At 40.2% G+C, this 23,591-nt stretch overlaps 1 protein-coding gene across 1 annotated transcript in view; it reads right to left on the bottom strand.

The window, feature by feature from the left end:
• Nucleotides 1-293: 293 nt before the first annotated feature.
• galnt9 (polypeptide N-acetylgalactosaminyltransferase 9) overlaps nucleotides 294-23,591 on the bottom strand; it is a gene marked incomplete at both ends in the record, with an annotated part of 91,517 nt that continues 68,219 nt past the window's right edge. Inside the window, 5 exons of the mRNA XM_079251998.1 lie at nucleotides 294-440; nucleotides 548-715; nucleotides 6,546-6,641; nucleotides 8,766-8,903; nucleotides 10,408-10,593. Coding sequence (XP_079108124.1) covers nucleotides 294-440; nucleotides 548-715; nucleotides 6,546-6,641; nucleotides 8,766-8,903; nucleotides 10,408-10,593 — 735 coding nt within the window. The remainder of the gene's footprint in view (nucleotides 441-547; nucleotides 716-6,545; nucleotides 6,642-8,765; nucleotides 8,904-10,407; nucleotides 10,594-23,591) is intronic.

The following is a 23,591-nucleotide window of genomic DNA, read 5'->3' as shown; positions in this document are numbered from 1 at the left end:
AATGTTGGGTTGTCTTAAACAGTGCAGCTTGCCTTAATGTCCAGTTTCAACATCCCGTTCAGTGAAACTAATGAATTGATCACCTCCGTTTTTTTTTTCTTTTCCTTTAAGACAGATTTGGATTTGGGAGAGCTCTGTGGCCTGGGGGGGGGGGGAGCTCAGCGTGCTACACAGTCTGCAGTGTGAGATATCACACACTGTAGCACTACCAATTCCAGCTCCTCTCTGAAGTGTCCACAGTTTGAAAGCCGACTGTGACTTGAGGCACTACCCAAACTGTGTCAGAAGTTTCCTCAGTGCCTGAGATGCTTAATCCAGTTTCGGATCATCCATTTCTGACCGGAGCATCTTTGGACCACCAGGCGAAGACCAAAGTTGGCATCTTTGGACATTTCCACCTCCAAGCACCGACCAGTGTCTCTGTTGATGATTGGACCGTTCTGCAGAAAAAGACGTGAAATAAGACCATCTGTTCTGTAACAGAGATTGCAGCTTTATTTAAACGTCACCATTTGTTATGTTTACAAAAGATCCGCTGTTTGTTTACCTGTGTGAAGTCCCAAAGTCTCTGGGAAGTCCTTGTGACAACGTCACACTTCTTCAGACTGGGAGTTCGTCCTCTGCCATCATCAATGAGGCATTTTGTGTCAGGTAGGAAGGTCGTTGAGCCCAGGGGTCCAAGCTGGAGAAGACCCTCTGTAGAGTAACGAGCAAGCTGCAACAGAGAGCCAACAACTGTGTTATTTAGTTAGAGCAGAAACAAAACTTACCTTTAAGAAACAAACACATATTAAAGCTGAGGTAGGTAATGTTGTGCTAGCTAGATTTAAAAGTGGCACCCTGTCTTGGCTCCTCCCCCTCCAATCAATAATCTGGTTTTGCTCCTAGCTTTTTTTATTTGCAGCTTTTTCCACCAAGGATTTTCTCTTTCTCTGCTGTTCAGCAGGAGGAGGCAAAAAAACCGAGCCGGGTCGGGGAAATCCTTCCTGCATTTTCTCTCTCAGCCATGTTTGCTTTCCGAGTTTCTTCTTCATTACTTTCTTTTTTCATCCTAACACGCTGTTTACATGCAGGGTGTGGCTATCAGATATGCACTGTGGGAGGGGAAGGAGGGGATGAAGTATATGAGATGAACAACTCCATTTCGGTCTGAATGTTTGGATTGGTCAGAGTTTTTACAGATTTACAGTAAACTTTCTTATTGTTCATGATTACAAAATGTATAGACTACTATCAGGACGAGGAACCACTTCACTCAGGGTAAAAAAAAGGTCTCTGAGCAAGATTACCTACTATAGCTTTAGAAGGACGTGTGTAGAAAGCCGACACGAAACATGTGCTTCAGTGAGCAAATGTGATTAAATATGGTTTGCAGAGTTGCTGTTTAACTGCTTTCCTATAAAAATACAGACTGCTGAAACGACAGAAACAAAAAAAAAGGTTTGTTTTTGTCAGGCAGATTTGGCAGAAGGTGTAAAATTATTAAGTCTGAGCTCAGAGTTTATGTTGGTTTCTACTGTGCTTTGTCCCCCAGTTCAATATCCTAATTTATAAAACCCATCCAACCAGTAGCAGCACTCCTTCCACTCACACAGACTTCCTCTCATCCTCGCAGATTGTGTCAGTCTAGGATGTGTCAAATTTTCTTATAATTATCCCTCAAAATCCAAACTTAGACAAGACATGGAAAATGATCCAAATTGATCCAAATGATCACCATCAGATCCAGGCCGAGACAAGATGGAGGCATGATATGAGACATATCAAGAGGATTGTTCAGCCTTGTGGAAGAAATACTCTTTGTTTTGTTTCTTTCATGTTCGAATCCTCAAAAGAAATGAAGCACAAAACAAGGATAACTTTGGGATGAGTCAAACTAAGCTTCAGCTGGAGAAATCCAAGGCTACAGTTCATCACCCACCTTCACTGTACAGCATGGATACGGATTGGGTTGTTCGGTTCAGTATTTGTGTAAAAGGGAGCTTTGGAGAGCTCGGAAAAAGCTTCGTTTTTATACCAGTTTTTATATAGAAAAACACAAAACAAATCAAAACAAAAAACAAACAAACAAAACAGTTAATATGGATGGAGGTTTGTGCTGAAAAAAGTAAAACAGATGCTAGAAAAGTTGATTTAGAGTTTAGCTTTTAAAAAAAAAAGGTTTATTTTAATGTGTTTTGTTCCTCACCTTTCATTTAAAAATAGATTAAAATAAATAAATCAACAAGCAAAACAAGTCAAGACTGTATCCTTTGTCCCCTCCGTTTTGTAAAATTGTTCAATATAAACCACTTCATAGATAAAAATGTTCTCTATTTACCCATCCTAAAAGCCAATTCCTCAACATTTTGTCTCGTACACGGAGGCTCTGAAGGGATATTTATCTATTAGTTAAAGATGCAGTGGAGCAATTATTATTCCCATCATGTCTGGGCCAAAGAGAAAATGGAAGATCAGCCCTCATCAGTCAGTTTTAGCCTGTAAAAATAACTTACATTTAACTTTGTGTGGAGGATTTTAGCAGTAAGCCTGAGTGAGTGTTTCTCCTTGTCACAGGGGGGAATGAAGAGGATTTCTGATGCAATGTTCTGTCCCAAAGAGCCACTCAGAACAAATAGGAAAACAGCAAGGCACCTTTTTGTATTCCTCAAGGTTTATTGAGGCCGCTTGCAAGGATGCTCATAAAATTGCGTCTGTGGACTAAGGACGGACATTTACATAAACATATTTCCAACTTGGTCTAATGTGAGACACATAATTCTTCTTTTTTCCAAAAGACGACAGCCTAAAGGTCAGAGTCAGCAGTTTCATTAAGAGTTCTTGGTGGAATTTAGCAAAAGCTCTCCGTGTCCTCTGGGGTTGTAATGCTCTAAGCAGATTTTACCGAGGTGTCAGCTATGGCTGCACACGACACACACCTCACGTAAGCCACACTAATACCTGTTTACAACTCAGCCCGGCAGCCTTTAATATGCTAATTTGTTTGAAATGAGACCATAACAAATAATTAACACATGGAAATGATTGTGCCAAGCCAATTAACATTAGCTGCTCCATTAGCTTAATGCTATTGTAAAAGTTTTGCAACCATCTTTTGGAGGTCAAATTAATCACAAGTTTCTTATGTAACTCGTACTGTCACAGTTCATAAAAGATGAAGTGTTTGTTTGCTGCATCAGGACGCAACTTTTATTCTACTTTCAATATGGAAATTATGCAACAAATTTATAAATATCTTGTGATGGACTGCCGACCTCTCGCCCGAAGGCTGCTGCGATAGGCTCCAGCTGCCCCGTGACCCTTGATCAGACTAAAAGCGGTTCAGATAATAATTAACTGAATGATTAATTCACAAATATACCTTAAAGAGAAAATCTCCTGATTTTAACTCAGGAGACATGATCATGTCATGCTAACATGAGAATTTGAGTTAAATTCTTTCACATACATTTATCAGTAAATGGAGAGTCTTTCTAACCTCAGTCATGTAGTAGGTGTTTATTACTTCTACATTAACCCAACAATACCAAATATAGCTTGGATTTCTTGTTGAATAGGACCGAAGATATACAACTTCACAAAGTTTACTTTTATGTCTGACAAGGCTATATCTATCTCAATCAGTCAGTCATTTTCTAAACTGCTTTGTCTTATTAAGTGAAACTGGAGCCTATCCCAGCAATCACTGGCGAAAGGCAGGGTGCAACTTGGACAAGTCGCCAGTCCATCGCAGGGAGACAAACAACTACACTCACACTCACTCCCAGGGACAATTTAGAACAGCCATTATTCTAAAATGCATGTTTTCGGATGGTGGGAGGAAGTCAGAGTACATAAAGCGAACCCACGCATACACGAAGAGAACATACAAACTCCACATAGAAAGACCACGGTTCAAACCTCCCTATATGTTTCTGAGATCAGTAATTTAGTGTACTAGAGTCAGTCTGCAGAACATTTCTGTAAATATAGCTGCCACCTTCAATATTGTCAATCATAGCGGGGTTCTTTTACAATTTAGAGACCTAACGGTACTAGCTCAGCTGAGTTTTGTCACGTTGTCTTCTGAATACAGAGTGTTCTGGATTATTATCAATGTTTTTATATTAATGCAGATGACACTTGGTTATACATCCTATGGATTGGATAAAAACCTAAATCAGAGTTTTCCTGAACCATTTGAGCCATGTGACTTTGTTTCAGGTTTCGTCTTTAAAATGTAAAAAGAAAAAAAAACAGCAGTAACACAGTAGTAATTTCTGTAATGTTTTGTACTGTGAAGTGGATGAAACTAGATTGGCAGCTACTAAATGGAAATTATACTATTCATAAAACTCTGCACAGCAGTGACTTACTCCATAGATTACAACAACCAGATTACCAGAGGCTAAACTGGCAGAGGGTGACATTGTTCTGGTGCATAGCAAGTTTTTTCCTCACCAATTACATTTTTTTTCATAAGTAGATGAAGCAAAAGGAAAAAGAAATGCAAAATAACAGCAGCTCACTCAATTGAATTTGACCCACTCATGGTAATGTCGGTCATTTCTGTAATCTAATAAAACAAAGAGGGAAAAATTAATCTCCATTTGTTTATATCCCCAGGAATCATGATTAAAAAAAAAAAAAAAAAGATCCATGCACGTTTCTAAGGAAAAGCACTGTGAGCCATTGGTCTCTTTAAAATACGCCAACTAATAACAGATAATAAACATGTTCAGGAGTTAGGAAATTTAGGAATATAAAAGAAAAACGGCACATTGTTTTCTCCTGGATAGGCTATAGAATCACAAACAAGCAACCCTACCGCACAACAGTGGTTTCCCACCCACAGTGCCACTTGCTAAGTTATCTATTCAAACGAATGTTGTGCTTCGCAAACACATTTATTTTTCAGCAGAACCCACTCTATGCTCATAATTACACCTGGAAGTGTCCCAGATATTCAATGTTTTCTGCACAATCTAACCACAGTGAAAAGATCATGATGGCGTAAGAGGGTTGGGATGTAGCTGAACAGTAAATTTCTTGGAGTATATTCTACTCCTTCTTGTTACAAAGGCAAGGAATTCGGATATACATTCGCTCTGCTCTACTACTTTGTTGATGCACATTTATTTATTTGTAAATAAATTTATTTATTATTTTTCTAAGATTTATTTCACATCTAGGCTATATATATATATATATATATATATATAGATAGATATATATATATACACCTGTGAATATAATTAAATGCAATATTGTTTACTTCTTTATAATAAAATGAATCTTGTAAAACTTCAACGAGTGCTTATTTTTAATCACAGTTATACTCACTTATATTGTTCCATCTGAAAAAAAAAAGCTTTTTCCTACATTGTAGTAGTAATAGCAAGAGGCAGTTACTACCAGTCAAACATCTGGACCCACTTTCTGACTGGATTTAATGGGAAAGTATGTCCAAACGTTTGACTGGTAGTGTAGTCCTTCAGTATCAGGTGGCAGGTTTGCTAAAAATATAGTTTTTACATGTTTTTTCTGTCTTGTGAAACACAATGTATGGTGTGAACAGCTGAGTACAGTAGATGCAATTTATCTTTTGCCCATACAGCAGAAGTAGTTCAAGGAACTTGAAAGCTTTAGCATGAAGCTATATGTAGGATTGACGATACCTTCTGGTTATGTCACCCACCTGATAAGAGCAGTATTGTGTACTGTGTTGTACCATCAGGACCATATCGCTAACATGATAGTTTGAATTTTACAGTTCTACCATCAGCAGAAAAGCTAATCATGTGGCATTTGGTGACTTCCACCCATTCAGTTTAACACAACTATAAAGAAAAAATAATACAAATACCATGTAGGTACATGCTGACGTTTATAAGCAATGAGTACCTTGCTTTATATTTAGCCTACAGCGTATTTACTCATGTAAAATGTGTTTTACCGAAAAGCTCCAACAGCTAGTTTTATGGTTTTAACAAAGTAAAAGACATTTCAAAGAATTTCATTCATTCATTTTCCCAACATTTTAGTCCGATTAAGGGTGGTGGAGAAGCTCGAGCCTATCCCAGCAACTAGGCGAGAGGCAGGGTACACCCTGGACTGGTCTCCAGTCCGTCACAGGGCCAACACAGAGAGACAAACAACCATTCACGCTCACATTCTAGAGTAACCAATTAACACAAGATGCATGTCTTTGGATGGTGAGAGGAAGCCGGAGTACCCGGCAGGAACCCTTGCATACATGGGGGACAACATGCAAACTCCACACACAGTGAGGCCACAGTGCAAACCACTACGCCACCGCTCAGCCCATTTCAAAGAATTTGACTTTTACAAACATTTTATTACTCAATATCATCATGAGCAGTACTGTAGACTTATAATCAAAACCAGAATATGTAAATCTAACACTGAGCTTTGACATATGCCAGAAGGTTAATAACCACTTGTAAGAACGTGTTGAATCACTGGCAGGTTGTGAACTTATGAATGGTTGCTTAATGACCAGCTGTCAACGTGAGCATACAAATATTTCCAAAGTGTGTTCTGACCTGGGAGGACATGCCGTGGCAGGGATAGAGAATGGCTTTGTCGTCGTCCTCAGAGCCCTGATCCAGGCAGTAACCACTGGCCTTGCTGTTTCTCACCTGAAAGAAAAATCACACGCGCTACTTTAAACATGCTAGCATGATTTATATACTTTTAAATTAACTATGAATCCAAGGATGGATTTTGTAAAGTGACTCCACAGCTTAACTATTTTATTGTTTTACCATTTCCCAAAGGCAGTTTGTCTGTAAAGAAACCTTAATAAAGTCACTGCTTTATCTGCCTGAACACAGCCAGCAAACTTAGCAACTACCTAACAAACCTGCAGGTGTTTTTACATCACATAGTGGGCAAAACATTTGATCAGGAGAACTTAAATAAAATAAAACTAGTATTTGAAAAGTGACAAGGAAAAAAAAGAAGGTAAAACAAGACAAAATTAATTCCTAATGATTGAATAGTCATTTGATTTCTGTTTAACTTTTAGACATAAATGAGTTTATTGTTGTTTTGTTTCTACTGCCCCTCAATTAACAAAAAGGAATTAATAAAGGTTATTATATATTATACTGGTGTGTCTGAAGCAGAGACAAAGAGGTGAGTAAAATCAACAGAAATGTTTAAGTAAATGGCGGCACAAGGATTGGTTGCAAGGACAATGTAGGAAACATTTTAGTTTTACACTTGGCTGATTTTTAATATAAGACTAATTTTACATGTTCTATCTAGTGGTGGTAGCGTGAAACAGCATTATTAGCCAAGGGTAACCAGTGAATTTATACAACTTTAGATTGGAGCAACTGGTCTCTTGTTGCTTTGTGAAACTGAATATCTTTTACAACAAAAATGTCTGAAAACACAGCAGCTTGAGAATGGTCAACGTGAAACATCCCATCCAGTAGTTTGCAATATTTTCCAAGGTTCACTACTCACACTTCCAAAAGATGTTTTAGTCACACCCTGGAGGCAAATCAATTACCTATTTCTTTTCAAGGATTTCTCCAGTCCTCTGAATCTTGCAGCATTTAATTCCTATGTGCATGCATGCGCATGTGCACTGTCTCTTCATTCTCGCCTGCTCACTTTGTAAGTCTTCAGAGTTTTATGTAATCTCAGAGTGAAGGCTGTGCCTTGATAAAGCATCATCATGCAGTGGCTGGTCCAGGTCCTCTCTTCCTCTCCTCCAGGCCAGAAGATGGTGTGCACTGGGCATGAGCTTCACTTCTGTGTGATTTGAATGCGTATGACTTCATTTCCAGGTTGTGACATGTCTATCATGTGCTGTTGTCAGGGAAGGTTCCACTTGGCTGGTCTGGTCAGTATGGCTGAGCGAGGCGCTGATGCTCAGTGACAGATGGGACTGCGGCTGTGTGGCAACACAAGGTAACTGCTTCCCATCTTGTCGACAGATCTTATATAGTGCCACTTTAGTGGAAGGCATTCTGAAGAATTTATTAGCTGAATACCAGAGTCAAGACAATCAAAGGGGAAAACAAAGGGAAGGTGTAAAATCAAACAGCTTTGATACGTTTTGAAGTTAATTCGGATGTCTGCTGACTGGCAGGGTTGATGGAATTTTTCCAGTCTTTCCTTTTTTGAAAGTAATATAAGGAAAAATGGTGGATTTCAGCAAGGCTCCAAACAGTGTCTGACGCAGGAACCAGATCAATCCCACAACCTGCCATAAGCCTGTTTTCCTCCCCCGCTGTGCTGAGTTTACAGCCAATCCCAAAGCAATCAAGTTGGAATGGAAAACAAATAAGTATAAATTAAAACTCATTATGAGGAAATTGCATCTAATTCTGTGTAGTGATTTGGCCCAGCTATAGAGATAGTATACATTTACCCATGACTGTCTACAAGAAAATCATTTCTCATCTTTCTTTCATGTGTTGTGTGTTTGATAAAGAGTTGGTTCTGTCGCTGTAATAATCTCCAGCTAGTTATTTGCATGTATCATCTCTTATTTGGCTGGTGTTTGCTAAAGGTTTTGTGCAAACTAAAGCAGATAACAGCCTTCTGAGATAAATCTGTGAGGGAGATGTGACTCAAAACTCAAAATGCATTGCTTATAGGTTCTTACAAACTCATTTCTGTTCCTATCATTTGTGTAGCCACTGCCTTAGCGTTAGCATCCCCTTTAGATGTAATTCTAAGCCATTATAACAGTGGAAGATGATCAGTATAATCAGTATACATCCTATGACATGTACTTCCCTCACCTCGCCATATGTGATGGTGTTGTTGTAGATCCGCATCTCTGGGTAGACATGTTCAAGGTACCAACGAAAACTCCGACATTGCAGTCGTTTCCGAAGGGCCAAGCGCTCGGAGACATCCCCAAAATCAACCCCAGGGTTCTGTCAACAAATATTAGGAAACAATGAAAAGGTAACATAAAATAAAATAAAACAGACAGCAGGCACTTTACTGGCTAGAGTGCAGGCTGCTGGAGAAATGCAAGGTACAACAGCATTAAGGTGAAGAGTGGATGCAATTAGCATTTAGTTAAGAGACAGATAGATGCACCTGTCATGTGGGACCTTCATTGTTCCTTCATTACACATGATCTGTGCTGAGCAAATTCTAATCAGCTGCTTAATTATGAGCCCTCACGGCCATGCCTGCATTATGGAGGATGTTTCCCAGATTGATTGGGGGAATGCCTAATAGCTGAAGTGCCTAAAGCCAGATACACACTCGCTCTCACACATGATATCAGTATTTGCATATGCAGTGTTCTGCTGTAATGTGAATAAATCTGCAAATAAATATATTCAGCTCATATCCACTACATGCATGTAAAAAAAGGACATTGGTCCTGTCATAGAAATAAAGACACACACAAACATACACACACATATGCACGCACCAACAAACACATACACAAAAGCTACCCTATTACCTGACATTGTTTCCAGGCAATGTTGTTTCCATTATCCATTATGAGCTGCTAAACTTGGTGAAACCCCCCCCCGCCTCAACCACACACACACACATACACACACACACAAACCAACACCACCACCATAAAGTATGTTGTTTGGACTTAAGGCTGCCCACTGAGGAGAATCATAAAGCCTTCCCCATCTGAAGTAATTGTGCTCTCAGCAGGTACCTTTGACAATAACAAGAATCTGTGAGTGTGTATGGGTGGGTTTGGAGAGGGATTAGTAGCGTTAGGTCTTTACAGCGCACAAAATAACTCTGCACCGCAGGACAGCCAGGGTAATAACATGCCATGCCACTGTGTTTGTAATAACACACAAGGATTGGCCAGTTTGTCACCTGTCTCCTTCTCGTTCATGCTGCACACGTACAGCCACCATCCCCTGCTGGCACTGAGCTCTCTTATGAGGATATCTGCTGCATTTTAAGGTGACATGTAGGTATCAGCAGCACATCAGAGCTGTGTGTTACTGCCACAGAGCGGTTATTATTTTGTTAGTTATCAGTGTTTTGTTTTGAGCAGCATTTACCGGCCTCTGCTGATGTCCTTCATTAATAATCATTCCTTTTTCTGCGTAGCTGAGGAAGTAATTACGATTCAATATTAAACTCTTTATTAATGAAAGCAGCTGTTTACTATTTTGCAGCCCATCTTAAAGACCCTTGAAAGCAATTAAGCTAAACAGATGTGCATGAAAATCCTGATTAGACATGAGGCTTGCCTCGTTCATTTGATGCTCCTCTCATCTGATTGGACTGATTCAACTGTTTTCTCCCTCCAGCGTGAAGGTCAAGTGGGATAAAATCTGAATGTTGAATTTCTATTGAATAGTATCTCTAAACCCATGGGCTGCACGAGTGATGGGAGGAGAGGGAGCACAGACAGCTCAGAGACTGTCAGGGAAAAAAACTTACATTCATGGGAATGTTCCAAGCCATGTAGACGTGAGATTTGTATTCATCCATCCACACCTCAGCTGCCCGTAAGGCATTGCGCTTAGCGTAGTAATCTATGTCATTGTTGTAGGGCTTCTTGGTGCGCTCGATATGGGCCACTCTGGCACACGGCAGGACTTCCATGCTCCCTCCACACTGCCACACCTGGACAGCAGAGAAGAGGAAAGTTGGTCAAATATAGCTGTGCAGAGGAATGTTTATGCAGAAGTCTATTAAGCATACATAATGGAAATTTAATGGCAAACAGCAAAAAAAATAAAACAATAAAAAATAAAAAATAAAAAAAGCAAAACATCCCTGGAATTTAAGAGTAATTCTTACCACATACCAAATAATAAAAACATTAAAAATAAAGCTGTTTGTACTAATGTTTTTTATATTGCAAGATCTTGACTTCCACTTTTTTCAATTTCTGAAAATCAGAAATCATATGAGTATTCTGGGTGCGATGGAAACAGTATTTACAGCCATAATCTGAGGCTGTTGGCCCACTAGGAAGCTCCTAATTTTATTATCTCCAGTATTTGGTGCAACATCATACTAAAGAATTTAATCAAATAATAAGATCACTGAGTTTATTCAAATTGATAGACTGATTTAATAAATGGCAAAATCAAACAAAAGACATGTTGGTTTTTAGCAAACGGTATGAAGGGAACACACTTTCTTTCTTTCTCTTACACAAATCTTCTGCTTTCCATGCCAGTGCTGAACAGTTGCAGTTAGTTAAGTTCACTATGGCTTGGGTTACATGCAACTCATTCTCACCATTTAAAACAAATGTAAATACTGGCAGGGATAAAGGTCAAATGAGTGTCTTCAGATATTTATCAATGGCACAGATACCAGCTAACATAAAGCAGAAACAGTGAGGGATGAATACTGAAAAAACAAGGACTGAGCCTTTTACTGGATACTGCATTTAGGGATAACTGTCCATTATCTATTTATGTTTATTATCATTATACTATTTTGCTTATTTATTTATTTTTTTTTGCTGAAGTTGGTGAGAAATGGAGCCATGGAATAAGCCTTCTAGTAAGTCTTCACATCAATGCAGCCCTCAGAGAGTTACCCATGACAACCAAAAAGCCCTGCTACCGGGAGCACTGCATGTGGCACAGAGGGGTTATATATAAAACCAGGCAGTACATAAATGTCATCTTTAAAAACATCAATCACAGCAGAAAGTACCTGATTGATTGCCGACTGAGGGATTTTGTGACCCTCGACTATGTGGTCAAGGTAAGGAAATGGAGCCAGGAAGTCACATGGGAGCAAAACAGTCATTTCTCAGAATCCAAACAAAAAAATGAACTCGCTGCAAAAACAACGCCCTCTTTTGACAAACAGCCTACAACTCTGCAAATCTACTGTATGCCACACTGTGGGGAGGTGGCCCAGCAGTTACGCTCTTCTGACACACCACCAGGATGCCGTACAGCCAACGTTAATGTCCTTCCTCCAAACAAACTGCCAGCGCTTTCAACGTGTAACAGATGCTCCCATCCATTAACTTCTCTCTGACCCCAAAATGATACCCACAGCTTGTTTAAGGAGCATAATGCTGGGAAACTATGTTCTCAGTGGAAAAAAAGGGTAGAAACCTGTGTTTTGATTGAATATATAGAAGTTGATACTTTATGGGGACGATGGATGTAGTGAATTGGTACATTTTCGGCATCCTTCTGTTTATAATTGAGCATTTCTGACTGCAAAGGCAGCATGTGGGATTACCTCAGAATATACTACTGCATATTTTATTTTTAACATAGAAGCTTGTCACCTTGTAAAACACTGATCACACTGTGTTTTCTAATAGTTACAACAGTAGGGCTCTATGGCACAAGTTTGTGGGACGCACCAGTGGCTTTCCATCTGATCACAGCATTTTAGGGAATATTTGGGAAAAGGAAGCATTGGATGAAAATATTAGGGAAGAAGGTGATCTGTCAATTCACATACACCTGCAAGCTGTCATGCTTACATTGTTGAGATGAAACTTGTATGAACAGCAAAAATAACATAAATCGATTCTCCAAGGAAAACTGCATAAACGTGTGAGCAGACATGTTTGGATGTTTGAATGAGTGTGCTTTGAATTCAATTCAATTCAATTAAACTTTATTTATATAGCATCAAATCACAGCAATGCCATCTCAAGACGCTTTACAGACAGAGGGGAAAAAATAATGAAGGCCAATTCATAACAGGCTATATAAGGAAACCAACAGATTGAGTTGAGTCCAACTCAATCTCCCATCCTGAGCAAGCACACTGGCAACAGTGGGAAGGAAAAAAACTCCCTTTTAACAGGAAGGAAACCTCCGGCAGAACCCGGCTCAAGGACAGGCAGCCATCTGCCTCTGCTGTGTGGGGGGAAGAGGACAGAAAGACAACAGACAACAGGAACTGCTACTCCCAGCCAGGGAGACCTGCTGAGACAGGAGACATACATGTTAATGATGCAACACTGTTATGGGGGGATAAAAGAGAGAAAAAGAAAGAGAAAAAGAAAGAAGCTCAGTGTATCAGGAAATGTCCCTCAGCAGTCTAAACCTATAGCAGCATAACTAAGGTACCTTAGTTATCAAAAAGATAAGTCCTATAGCTATAAGTCCTATAGCTATACCTTTAAGACTAGGCTTCAGCCTAGTCTTAAAGGTGGGGAGGGTGTCTGCTTCCCTAACACTAACTGGGAGCTTATTCCATAAGAGAGGGGCCTGATAACCAAAGGCTCTGCCTCCTGCTCGGCTCTTTGAGACTCTAGGAACCACAAGTAAGCCTGCAGTCTGCGAACAAAGTACGCTGCTTGGTATATAAGGAACAATGAGGTCTTTGAAGCATGTTACCATGTGCACAGTGCAACTGAGACTCTACCTATCCAGTCCTCATTAATATACAAGTTTCTGTAATACTCAAAGGGTGTATAAAAGCTTGTATTAAACTGTGTCTTAATAAACGCATACAAGACGACCTTCATCCTCAATGCCTCTACGGCTTCACCTGTATAAGTCTGCTAGTATTGACCTGAGCTCCAACACCTCCATTGACTGAATAAACCCACATTTTCACTGCTGATCAACTGCAGTGACCCTGGACTAAAGAAATCCATCGGTGCTTTGGAATTGGTTTCATCTGCTTTGCCATTGCCTCATGACAGGTGTAGTTTTTCTCCCATCTGCCTTTGTGATCAGGGCCTTTGTGTGTGTATGTGCAATACAAATGTATTGGTTTTTTAGTCCCTGCAGATCCCACCCATCACCTTTGGAAATACGGTAAGCTCTCTATAATGCTGTCTTCCTTTGGTTTCGTTATCCGTGTTTCCTGTGTTAAATCAATAGATGAAGGAGAGAAAATGTGAAGCTTCTCTTAATGTGTTAACTGCTTATAAATGTGTGTGTGTGGACCACTTTGGTTAATTGTATATGTGTTTTCCCATTTAGCAGTTTGAATTGAAACAAATTTTCAGTTCCAGAAGAGCGATTGTTTTCTTGCTGGGATCTAACTTTTAAAAGTACAAAATAAGGGTGAATGCACAACAGCATCTCAACATGAGTCTCTTTAGAAACATTTTCTTCACAAATGAGCTCAAAGCGTTATTTAAACTAACCAGTAGACATTTAAACACATACAAACAAAAAAACAAAACAAAACAAAAAAAAGCTTTTTTTTTTACTCCAACCTGTTTTTATCTTTCTTTTTGGCATTAATTAACTGGAAAACACAATTACATTGATCATTTTGGAAAACTGCGGAAAAATAGTGATAACAATGGTCCACATGTCAGCTATCAGGGGACTCCTATTGGACCGTAGAAATGTATTCAGTAACCATCTATTCTAGTTTAATTTTTTTTTTCTACTTAAAATGTAAACATCTCTTAACAGCTAGTTGATGCTTGTTATTGTGTGACAAAAAAAAACAAAGGCAATCAGTGACTTTATGTTATCTGAGGTTTTTGATAAAACTATAAATCATCCACAGAAATGGCATACAGTTGTTTAAAATATTTTTCCAGTACATATGATGCATATACCATCAACAGAAAAGCTCCTGTTAACTAAATAAACTGTCAATAAAACACTAGAGATTCACATTTGAAGATATTGACTTCAGAGGAGCATTACAACAGAATATTGGGAGATTATTTATTATTTATAATAATTACATTTAATAATTACATTTAATAATAAAGATTAAGTGGGAGTTGGCCATTAAACAAAGTAACAAGAACCAACAGCAATTTATCTTTATTTGTCAATAATATGGGCGTTTTGGGGCTGCACAGTGGCATAGTGGTCAGCATTGTGGCCTCGCAGCAAGACAGTTGCTGGTTTGAGCCTCAGCTGGGGCGAGGCTCGAACGGTGGCCTTTCTATGTGGAGTTCGCATGTTCCACCTGTGTATGTGTCGGTTCTCTCCGGGTACTTCGGCTTTTTCCCACCGTTTAAACCATACCGTTCATTCATTTTCTGAACCGCTTAATCCAATTCAGGGTCGCGGGGAAACTGGAGCCTATCCCAGCTAACTTTGGGCGACAGGCAGGGTACACCCTGGACAGCTCGCCACCCACCAGAGACGAACAACCACTCACACTCATTCCTAGGGGCAATTTTAGAGTACTAACTGGTTAGTAACCAGTTAACCTAACATGTCTTTGGACGGTGGGAGGAAGCCGGAGTACCCGGAGAGAACCACACAGAAAGGCCACTGACCAAACCCCTCCCCAGTGCTAACCACTGTGCCACCGTGCACAAACCTGTGTTCAAACCATAGACTGTATATAAAGAGATGGACAAGCCTCTGTCACCCATAGGTTTCTGAAGAGCTGAATTGAAGCTCTGTGGGTGGTTCCTACCGTCACCATGTTGGCAGCGTCATGTACATAGTCTCGCCCGGAAAATACAAATATGGCCAAAGAGGTGGAGCTGAGAGGGCAGCCGTGAGCGTCATGGTGGATGATTGACATCCAGCGAACTCCGAGCTTTCTGCAGCTAAAAGCGAACCAAGCTAACCCCGAGATAACGGGAGCTAAGCGGTAAGCGGGCTAAAGCTAAGTCACATTGTTAACCGGCTAAAAACCACGGTTTTTCTACGTTCTTCTGACTTAAAAAGGAAGATTTGGTACCTGTTAATCAAAAGGACCGCCCCTAAATTAGCAGAACTTCGAGATTAAATTACTTTAAAACGGGCGAGTTAGAAAAAATTCACTCCCCCCCCACTGTTGTCATGAAGGTAAACCTGACCTATTAAACTGAAAATGGATTTTTGAACCAGGCTGTAAACATGTTTATTTCTGCTGTGAAGTTGGTCTTTTTAACATGAGAGTCTTTGGGGATTTGCTGTTTTACAGCCCCTAGCGGATGAAGGGGGAACTGCAGTTTTATGCACTTCCACATTGGCTTCACTTTTAACCGCCGGAGGTTGCTGCTTGGTTCTAACACATGCAAGTTAATTGGTTACTCCAAATTGTCCCTGTGAGGGTGTGTGTGTGCATGGTTGTTTGTCTCTTTGTGTTGGCCTGTCGACCTGTCCAGGGTGTACCCTGCCTCTCACCCAACGATTGCTGGGATAGGCGCCAGCTCCCCTGCAACCCTGTATTGGACTAAGCGGTTAAGACAATGGATAAATGAAAAAAATGGTGGTTTTGGGCTAAATTTACAATTCATTGGACCAATCGCTTTGACCCATCAACAGCGACTTTGTTGTTTTGGGTTGACTTCTAATGTGGATACAGTTCACTGGCCTCCATTGTACAGTTAAAAAACTGTATACATCAAAGCAGATGGACGGTGCCAATGCAACAGATTCATTCCCAATGTAATCTTCATTTATCAAGTGCCTGTTTGCTCATAAACATGACTGATGACGAAGATTCAGCAAAACAAATCAAGCCACACCCCCTTAATGCTGAAAACAGCCAATGACAAAATTTTATTTAATGTAAAAAAATTCTGTTGTATTTTTATAGATCTCAGCTCAGTTGAGTTGTCCAATAATAAAACAATCATCTGTTACTGTATTTCCTATTATGATCTAGATGCTTAAATCAAACTGAATGCAATACAGGTGCCTAAGCACACAAATACACTGATGTAAAGTAACTCAGTCTATAATATTTATTCTTATGGTTTACACAAAGAGCCAAAGAAAAAAAAAGAATGTAAAAAGAAAAACCTTTTAGTGGAAAAGCAATGGAAAAAAATATATTTGTTTTTTTAAAATGAAACGAAAATGCATCCGCATCTGTATGCAATTAAATAAGCCTACATCCACACTGGTGCAGTAGCATTTCAGTAGGTCAGTAGCAGCCAGGAGCTGCTAATCCAACGTCATTTATTACTTGATAATCAGCAAGTGTGAGCACCGGCGTTATGAAAGCAGCGGTTTTGCCAGTTTGCTCGACTGGAGCCTTCAGGTGTGCGTTCAACACAGTGCAAAGGCGGAAAGAGAACAATGATCTTAGACAAGCAACTGTTGCTGCTTCATTGATCTGGGAAGGGTTTCAAGGCCATTCCCAAACAATTTGGAGCACATCATTCTACAGAGAGAAAGATAATCCGTAAGGTGAAAAGATTCAGGACAGGTCTGATCGTCCCAGAAGTGTATGTCCATACAAATTCAGCTCAAGGACAGATGTACAACGATCATGGACACGGAAGAAAACAAACAACAAACAACAAACAAGCTGCATCTTCGACTCTTCAGACCTCACAGACATCAAATGTTTAAATCTATTACAGGGCAATTGGGAAAAAAAACGGAATATTTACATTTATTTGATTGTTTTCTGATGTGTACAACATAAGAATTGAAAGACGATGCATTTTTACTTCCACATGACTGAAGATGTCCAGCTTCATGCACTAACGGATCATTTTGGAGTGAGAATGGAGATTAAAAAAGGTGAAAAACATGCTGTAATTATGAGATTGTGCTTTTAAATATTCAAGTAGTATGAAAATATGACAAAATTTAAATACCAAATAAAATAGCTTTATCTACTACCACTTAGGACAACCCACGCACTAGATGCACCAGTCATCAGGACTGCATTTTTATAAAGTCCATCTGGAGGTGACCCTAAATGAAACTGCAGCCTGCATCATTAAATGAAAGCACTTAACATGGAGATCTTTTGATGTAGTGGTAATGTAATTGCTAATTTAATTTAATTGTCTCTGTACATGCAGTTAGTTAATTGCAGCCGGACCATTTGCCTAATAAGCTCCACGAGGATACAGAAAACATCAGCATAAAAGCTATTAACAGCAGTAAACACGCCTCAATCTGCACCATTACACAGCACAGCCAATAAATGGGGAAAATACAGCATGTAGAGGCTTATGATGAGCATGCAGACAGGTGTTGGGTTTTACTGCTCACTTTTAATACATTTTCATGAGGAAATAATCTCATGCAGGTGAAAAATAACACTTGATAGAAAGCAATAGAAAAGGCGGCTGCTCAGGCTACCATTACTTTAGGGCTTCCTAAACTTTTAAGTGCTCAGACCTGCAAAACTAATCAAAGCTGTTCAAACCACCTTCTACCTGAGCTGTCTCGCTTCAAACTATGTGGCTCATTCGGCCCTCAGCAGGTGTATCATGCACTTTCTGTAAGACTCTACAACAGGGCTGTGCTAATACTAAAACCACTGCTGCTAGCGATGCAAATGGAAACGTTTTTTGGGAGGGGTTGGGAGGTACTGCAGGGATGATGTGAGTCTTTTCTCAATCAGTGGTCAAAATGGAATTTTAGAACAAGGCAGAAGTAGCTGCAGAGCAGAAGAACCCAGACTGAGATGATGGTTTTGCAGAGCTCATGCAGACCACACCATGCCTCATCTAACAAGACAGCTGGCGTGTTCGACAGACTGCGAGGAAAGCAATCTCTGACAAACAGAAAGTTGAGGTTTGCCCAGATGAGTGTTGTAACAGTCAGGGGTCAGCCAGAGTTCATCTTTACTTATCTGATGCACCTCAGCAACGTACAGTCGCTGGTGGGTGTGAAGAAATGTGAGAATCTAATTAGATTTCGAACATAACTGAGCGCATCTGTTGTGTATCTGACCTGCTGGGTGTACTGATGCTTTTTATTATGGACTTATGTTTTGAAAACTTTTTTCTCAAATGTAGTGACATTACAAGTATTTTGATAGGCTAACAAAACTTCCTAATGTCTGTCAAGTTACTTTTGATGTTCTGGCTAAGCTGGTATTTAAAATGCTAGTTTCCCCTAGCTGTATCATGTAGTTATGCTATCAGTGTACTTTGTCATTTGGCTGAATTAAAACAGAGCAGCAGATATTTACAGCTGTCTTACCTTTATATAGCTCATCATTTCATTTTCAAAGCTTATTACATTAATATTTTGCAAATTTAAGTGTGAAATGGAAACTGAAGGAAACTCGAGAGTTGTTGGTGGGGGGGGGGGGGGGGGGGGGCCTACTTCAACCCAACAACGACTACTTTTTTTTTATCCTGTAGATGTTTAATTATAGGCTCAGTTTGCAGGCTAGTAACATTTTGAAAGCCTGGACAAATAATCATCTTGCAGTGTGACTAATGCATTCAGAACAGAGTGTGGACTTGCATTAATCAAGCAGCTCTCCTTCCGTACACATCCGAGATAAGTATTCTGTCCCATCCAGCGTCTAAAAACCATTCATTTAATATTCCAGTTCTCTCCTCATCACAAAGTTGCTGGTTCAATCCCTTTTTCTCCTGCCAGCTTTTCATGTTACTACCAGTCATTTCTTATCTTTTACTTTTATGTGGATTCCAGAGTAGACCTGTGTGCACAACTTCATTGCAGTTTAAATGGAAATTTTACAATTAACGTGGAAGGACACAGCTACTTGTGCACACATTGTGCTCTCATGTGTCTGGGGAATTCTGCATGCCCCTATCTCTATACTCATAGGACATTTTTAAAGGATAATATTGCAAAATGGTCTGAACAGTTTAGAAATATGTGAAGAATTGTTGGTTGGGGTGCAGTGAACACAGTGGACACTGTTGGAAAAATGCTCAGCATGGACTCAAATCGTCCTTTTTTAAATTTAGCTTTAATATCACAATTGATGGGACTCACTATATATACTTACTCATCAGTTTTTCTCAGGTCATGATTTTTATGGTATGTTCTTTGTTTTAAGAAGATCTCACTTATTCCCAAAATAAAGCCGATCCTGTTTCGCAGCGATGCAGAAAAACAACTTATGTAATGCATTTGGTGCATTGAGGTTGGAGTACAGTTGTTCCTTATTATTGAGCTCTCAAAAGGTACTCTAAAAAGTATCAGCTTGTCGTTCATATGATTGCTTAAATGTCTCTTCATAATCATCTCTCCCTATGTATAAGTATATTATATGTATAATATATTCATTCATTCATTTATTATCTGAACCGCTGAATCCAATCAGGGGCCGAGGAGTTGAAGCCTATCCCAGCAGCCTTTGAGCAGGAGGTGGGGAAAACTCTGGACAGGCTGCCAGGCCATCCCAGGTATAATATATCATATATTAAATATCATGAACTGTTTATTCTTTTTTTTTCCCCTCAGCAGATCCCTGGCCAAGAGTTGTGGTTGTTGTTGACCTTCCTTTTCTCTGCTACCACAACTGTTTGGGACAGATGACTACTCCTTTTTAATTTGGCTCTGTTGAAGCTTTTTTCCTGTTAAAACGAGTTTTTTCCTCTCCACCGACAATCAAGCATTGAATTGAACAGCTATGATGAACCAGACTTATATGGGTTATCATCACACCACCTGGTTTCATTTTTTTCCATTATCATTTAGGTGCCCTCATTGTGGGCGGAGTCCCTTGCAGCAAGGGGGCTCTAAAGTATCATAAGTAATTGGTTTGCAACCAAGCGACAACGTCCAGCGGTTAAAAGTGAAGCCTATGCGGAAGTGCAGAAAACTGCAGTTCCCCCTTCATCCACTAGGGGCTGGCTGCAAAACAGACCAAATCCCCATAGACTCCCATGTTAAAATGACCAACTTCATGGCAGAAATAAACATGTTTACAACCTGGTTCAAAAATACATTTCCGTTTAATAGGTCAGGTTTACCTTCACGTCAACTGTGGGGGGAGTGATTTTTTTTTTTTTAACTCGTCGGTTTAAAAGTAATTTAATCTCGAAGTTCGGCATATTTAGGGGCGTGTCCTTTTGATTGACAGGTACCCGATTTCCCGCTTCAAGTAAGAAGAATGTAGAACAACCGCGGTTTTTAGCCGGTTAACAACGTGACTTAGCTTTAGCCTGCCTACCTCCGTTAGCTGGTTAGCTCCTGTTATCTCCGGGTTAGCTCGGCTAACTCTTAGCTACAGAAAGCTCGGAGTTCGCTCAATGTCAATGATCTGCCATGACACTCACGGCTGCCCTCTCAGCTCCACCTCTTTGCCCATATTTGTATTTTCCGGGTGAGACGACGCCCATGTCCCTGCCAAAATGACGATGGTAGGAAGCGCCCACCAAGCTTCAATTCAGCTTTTCAGAAACCTGTGTTGACATCACGGAGGCTCGTCCATCTCTTTATATGCAGTCTATGTTTACAACACATGTCACAACAATGGATGACATCAAGGTCATGCTTTATCTGCTGATCAGTCTACGACTTGTATTTACGAAAAGATTCCATGAACAGAGTCAGTGAAAGCTGCTGGTTAAAAAGCCGTCGTGCTGCTGCCTGCTGATTCGAGCCAAAGTACCCAACGGTAATGACTCAGCCTGTAACGTAAAACTCTGGTCAATAGTGACCTGCAAACTGTGCGCATCATATCAGCACAACTCTGCACCATCAGAACCTCAATGGAGTAGGTGCTAAAAATGTGTCCACTCAGCCTGAGAAGATCCTGCAGGAAACACCTAAACCAGTAGGAGTGGCGTACAGGACTGGGCTTTGTTGGTGCTCGTGGAAAATGATCATGTGTTGATCATGCTGATATTTATGCACTGTTCTGTCATCTCATGCACATTTTTCACACAGCCATATTGTTGCATTACATTTATTATTTTGAAAATACAAAATCTCCTGTTGAGCTTTGAACCACACATTAATGCTTCAGGGAAGTTAATGAGCATCAGATAGTTGGACAGAAATACATACATGCTTTTCCATCCTCTGAAGTTCATCTATGAAGATGAGTGATGCTTCAAAGTGTTGGAGACTGTGGTCTCCCTTCTGTGTTGGCTGGATAAGACTCAGAATTCCTGAGGTACGCTGCATTTCACACCTTCTTTTCCTTCCTCTCCACTTCATACATCTATAGTACAGAGGGTGTTGATGGAGAGAGTGATGGATGCAGAAACCCTTTTAACTGTTCCTGTCAAAAGCTTATTCCTCCCAGTCGCTGCCCTTCATCTCTGATATTCCTGCCAATTTGTTGGTGCAGCAAAATCAGTGCGAACTAGTGCTCCTCAAATACTTCAGCCCTGTCAGATCATTTCAACTTTTCAACCAGAGTCAGACGTTCAATAGAGGCAACTGTGTAAACAGATTAGCTAATGCTCTGATAATGAATATGGTGGGCCAATCTCCTTGTCAGTTATTACCGTGCATCCTGTGAGGATGCAGCGAACACAGGCAGCACGCCTCTCCAAATAATTCAATTGTCTTGAATCACGGAAGGATGTGCAATGCCAAATTCATGTGAAATGTCCTTAATTGCATTGTCATAATGTGCTCAAATTAACGAGGGAGTATCTGCAGTTACTCTTGAAAGAGATTTTTAATTAAGTTTAAAATTCACATCAGCGACAGTCAAAATTATGAGGCTTGTCTAATTAGCAATCCCTCTGGCCCCGAACACCAAAGTGACACCAGAATCTCTGGCGTATGATTATCTGCTCAGGAAGTCATGTCATTTTTCCAAGACTGCTCAGGCAAGGCAAAATGCTGCATGCCTTGGTTGAACAGTACACATAAAGTATGCTTTTCCTAACACAGAATCTGTTGTAGATATTGCCTAGCCAAGCAGGACTTGGAAGAGACAAGATAATACTTATGTGTGAATTATGAATGCAAAGCACACATTGATGCATAAATGTAAATCATAAACACTTTTTTTTTTTTGCAATCCTGGCAGATGTGATGCATACCTAAAGATAAATTCCACCATGCTACAAAGCACATGTGGAGCGGTTCCATTTGCCATATGTTGGCGGCTAGTCCTGCTGAAGCTGCTGTCATTCCCGGAACAACACCCAATCGGAGCCTTTCACAGCTGCATCTATTCTCATTTGTCTTTCTCCGAAACATAGATTCATGTTGGAACATACAGTAATGAACAATGGAGTAAGTAAACCTGAGTCTATTAAGCCTGAACACATTGATTCAAGCACTAAATAATGCAGGCACTGGAAGAGACAACACTCAGTCGATATGCAGCGCTATTCTTACCACTGCATCGAAGGTATTGACGAAGAGCAGATGGATTCTCACATGTTGCTGTGGCCACAGAAACAATCAGTCCTGTAACAGGGGTGCTAACATCTAAGCAAACTGGAAGCGGGGTGGTGAACAACAAGTTAAAAGATGAGATCAAGATTCCTGGTAGAGCTCTGACTCAAGGCTCTAAATTTACCTCCTTTAGTTCTAGACAGAAGAAAGTGTGGCATATGGAGGGAAGCAGGTGGGTTCACATGTTGGGCCTTGTCCAGTCTTCCTCATTATGACTTCTATCCAGTAAATTTCCACATTTATCATCTTCCAGTTGCTAAAGTGAAACATTAGACTCACTCAGAGATTTTAGATTGATCCTCATCTTTGGAATGACTCAGTTAGTTATAAAGGGCTCCCATATGGTGAGCGCACACAGCCATTTTCAGCTTGATTGACGTGGGCATGCTGTTGATTTTGAAAGTGCCAGAGTGGCTGCAGTCCACAGATGGCTGCCACTCATAACGAGGTTCGTGTCCTTTGCAAGGTGACTGCTTTGTCTGCAGAGGGCTGCAGCCAGGAGATTGAATCTAATTCAAGCACAACTGAGATTTGCTCGGTTGCTGCGCGGCAAACGCGCTCAAGAAACAATCCGTGTGATCTACATATTGCTGAAAACAGGACAACCTCCTAGAAATACATCAACTCACATATGTAGAGGAACCATATGTGCTATATGTTATTGTGGAT

Source organism: Telmatherina bonti (assembly GCF_933228915.1).
Source record: "Telmatherina bonti genome assembly, chromosome: 13".
In the NCBI taxonomy this organism is placed as follows: Eukaryota; Metazoa; Chordata; class Actinopteri; order Atheriniformes; family Telmatherinidae; genus Telmatherina; species Telmatherina bonti.
Note: the sequence above shows the minus strand (reverse complement) of the source record. Positions and strands in the feature narration are given on the sequence as shown.